The sequence below is a fragment of the Grampus griseus genome (genome assembly GCF_964374135.1).
Source record: "Grampus griseus genome assembly, chromosome: 19".
NCBI classification, from domain to species: domain Eukaryota; kingdom Metazoa; phylum Chordata; class Mammalia; order Artiodactyla; family Delphinidae; genus Grampus; species Grampus griseus.
The window spans coordinates 15,901,990-15,905,934 of record NC_139013.1 but is presented as its reverse complement, the minus strand read 5'-3'; the positions used below and the strand labels follow the sequence as shown (position 1 = coordinate 15,905,934).

Here is a 3,945-nt window from a genome sequence, read left to right as displayed (position 1 = left end):
ATGCACCTGCCCCCGCAGCTCTCCTTCGCCCTCTATATGGCCGCCTTCGCGCTGGGCTTCCCGCTCAACGCCCTGGCCATCGCAGGCGCCGTGTCCCACGCCCGGCTGCGCCTCACCCCCAGCCTGGTCTATGCCCTCCACCTGGGCTGCTCCGACCTCCTGCTGGCGACGTCTCTGCCCCTGAAGGCGGCGGAGGCCCTGGCTGGGGGAGCCTGGCCCCTGCCGGCCTCACTCTGTCCTGCCTTCGCCCTGGTCCACTTCGCTCCGCTCTACGCGGGCGCGGGCTTCCTGGCCGCCCTGAGCGTCGGCCGCTACCTGGGAGCCGCCTTCCCCTTGGGCTACCAAGCCGCCCGGAGGCCACGCTATTCCTGGGGCGTGTGTGTGGCCATATGGGCCCTTGTCCTCTGTCACCTGGGGCTGGTCTTTGGGTTGGAGGCTCCGGGAGGCTGGCTGGACAATACCACCAGCTCCCTGGGCATCAGCACGCCAGTGAACGGCTCTCCAGTCTGCCTGGAGGCCTGGGACCCGGCCTTGGCGGGCCCCGCACGCTTCAGCCTCTCTCTGCTGCTCTTCTTTCTGCCCCTGGTCATCACGGCCTTCTGCTACGTGGGCTGCCTCCGGGCACTGGCCCGCTCAGGCCTGAGCCACAGACGGAAGCTCAAGGCGGCCTGGGTGGCCGGTGGGGCTCTGCTCACACTGCTGCTCTGCTTGGGACCCTACAATGCCTCCAACGTGGCTGGCTTCCTGCACCCCAGCCTCGGCGGCTGCTGGCGGAAGCTGGGGCTCATTACAGGTGCGTGGAGCGCGGTGCTCAACCCACTGGTGACCGGCTACTTGGGAGGGGTCGCTGGCCGGGGGACAACACGTGGGGCAAAAACAAACGGGGGGCCGTCCCAGAAGTAGTCAGCACTGCATGGGGGAGGGGCAGGGAGCAGGAGAGCCAGACTGCTTCTCCAGGCGCCTGGCGAGGGCTGCTCCAAAGGAACTGCAGGGCGGTTTTGCCTGGGGGGCATCCCCGGAGCCACTTATGGGAAGAACTGAGCCTGGCGGAAGATGGCATCCCAGGTGGAGAAAGAATGGAGGCCTGGAGCTGGGTCACGGGAGGAAGGTAAGCTGCCTCGGCACACGTCTGCGCGATTTCCCACCTCTGTCCGTTCCTTTTCTGCGTCCTGACTGGCCTGACTGCCAGTGTGCCCTGTGGGGAAGGAGGGAGGGAGGTCTGCTTCTAAGCCAGAGGAACTGCTGCCACTCTGATGGTCTACTTTGGGAGCTGTTACTCCAAAATCATTTCCTAGGAAAGACCATTTTGAATTTCTGAATAAGAGGCCGGAGGCAAGGTAATGACACTGTTATACCATGTGACACCCACAAGGGGGCAGCATTAGAACTGTGAACAGGACGCTGGTAGGAAAAGATGCCGGGGGAAGGGAAAACACCAGCAATACCAGAAATATACGTGACAGTCACCATGCCAAGTGCGTTACAAGTGTTGTCTCGTTTCATCCTCCCACGTTCCTTTGATTTAGCCATGCGGCTGCTGTACCGATGAGCAGACTGCTCACTGCAAGAGGGTGTCAGGCAGAGGCGCAAACACCGACTAGATTCTACCCTGTGCTTTGCTCACCAAGCCGTGGGCCTGGCCTGGGGCTGCTTCCAGCCAGGGGAAGCAGCAACTTATTCTAATTTGAACAAAGGCACTCCTCAAGCAGTGCACCCTGCTGCTGGGCTGTGCTCACCTGCAGGGTGTACCTTTTCCTAATTTGCACTAAGGTGCTGCATGAGTTAGCTGTGGTCATCTTCATTTTACGGGGGTTTAGAAATTTACCCGACACCCTACAGCAAAGAAGGGGGGGGACATAGGATGTGATCCTTCCAGGAGGATCAGGGGACATTTAGAAAACTTGGGGTATCAGGGTTAATGCCTGTCCTTGTGGTCCCTTTGGCGAAGGTGAATGGTAGCACCCTGAACCCGAGAGAGAGTGGGCAGGGGACAGTGGCCGCGAGAGCCAAAAGTCTGGGCGTCTGCTCTGAGGCGAGGAGTAGGAAACAGACGTTCCTCTCATGACGATAAAGACATGAACACAGAGAAGCAAAAAAGTGGCAGCTACGTGCCTGACAAGCACGAACTGGTTTACACAAGTTATCTCTTTTCGTGCCTAAATGTCTACAAGGGGGGACTCCCCTGGAGGGCCAGCGGTTAAGACCCTGCACTTCCACTATAGGGGGCACTGGTTCGATCCCTGGTCGGGGAACTAAGATCCTGCGTGCCGCGTGGTACAGCCAAAAAGAAAAAAAAAAAAAAAAAAAAAAACTGTCTACAAGGGCAAGGATTTTTGTTTCATTTGCTGATATATCCCCAGCAACTAGCAGAGAGCCGAGCACACGGTAGGCTTGTGGTTAATATTTGCTGAGTGAGTGAATGCTCATAACAGCCCTCCAAAGAAGTCTTATTATCCCTGTTTAAAAATATGGAAATGGGCCAGAGAAGTTCAGTCACTTGTCTGAGGCTCTGCCGAAGCCAGAAACAAGTCTGTTCTCTGCGCAGTGGTGACATCAGAGGATTTCAGCCGAAGGCCGAACTCCAGCCCAGGCAGCTCCTCCTGTAACACGAGAACCACTCTCCCTTCCACAGCTGGTGGAGCACCTGCTGGTGCCGGGCCACGTCTTCCAGTGACTTGTGCCTCCTCCACTTAGGGGAGATTTCAGTTCCTCCCTGGGGCTCCGCATGACCCACCCCCAGCATCCTCTGGTGACCCTCGTCCCTTGGGCCCTGAACCTTCTACCAGTGCCCCAGCAAGTCAAGCCTGTGCACCGCCCCCCGTTCCCTCTGCTTGCGCTGTTTGCTCCAGGGGCTCTCAGCCTCTGTGTTATTGATGTCTTTATTATGCTCCCACCACTGAGACCCCCCCCCTCCCCGAGACTGCTGTACTTCTTGTTTTTTCACTGCTGTACTTCTAACAACTTATTTGAGATAAAATTTACATATCATAAAATTCACCCACTTTAAATGTACAATTCCGTGATCTTTAGTAAATTTACCAAGGTGTGGATTATATTATATCACGATAGTCCAATTTAGGACATTTTTATCACCCCAGGAAGATCCCTCATATTCACTTACCGTTAATCCCATTTCCACCCTCAGTCCCCAGGCCCCCAGTAATCTACCTTCTGTCTCTACACATTCGCCTATTCCGGACATTTTATAAAAATGGAAACATACATGGTCTTCTATGTCTGGCTTGTTTCACCTAGCACAATGTTTTTAGGTTTATCTGTGTTATGGTATACATGGGTATTTCATTCCTTTTCATTGCCAAATAGTATTCCATTTTATGACTATACCACATGGTTTATCCGTTCATTGGCTGATAGACCACCAGGTGATGTTTCCACTTTTTGGTTATTATGACTAATGCTATTATGAACATTTATGAGCCAGTCTCTGCGTGGACATATGTTTTCATTTCTCTTAAGTAGATACCTATAGCAGAATCGGGTTACGTGGTATGAGGATTCCCATTTCTCCACATCCTCACCAACACTTGGTATTATCTGATTTTTTTGTTTGTTTGTTTATAGCCACTCTAGTGGGTGTATGAAATGGTATCTCATTGCACTCCATAAATATTTGAATGAATAAGTAAATACTCTCTGAAGCTGGACAGACGTTTGAATCCTGGTGGTGATACTTAACAAGCGGTATTACCTGGAGTGAATCACTTCCCCACTGTGAGGATTTCAAGACATAAGGTGATGCCCTGAGAAGCAGTGGGTCTGCCATGGAGTATGTGCCCACTGAAAGGTAGCCGTCATCATCATTGCCACCAACGTTAATATTATTACTATCAGCCCAGAGACAAGCCCACTCGAGTGGCTGGCAGACGGCATCTGTCAAGGGCTCACCGTACTTACCACTTAACTTAGCCTTTGACACATATTAAC

The 3,945-nt window shown here is 53.6% G+C and overlaps 1 protein-coding gene across 1 annotated transcript; it reads left to right on the top strand.

Annotated features, from left to right (window-relative positions):
* FFAR1 (free fatty acid receptor 1) lies at nucleotides 1-903 on the top strand (the record flags this gene model as incomplete). The annotated part of the gene is made up of 1 exon (XM_082676584.1): nucleotides 1-903. The coding sequence occupies one exon, from the start codon at nucleotides 1-3 to the stop codon at nucleotides 901-903; it is 903 nt and encodes a 300-aa protein (XP_082532710.1).
* Between the last annotated feature and the right edge of the window lie 3,042 nt (nucleotides 904-3,945).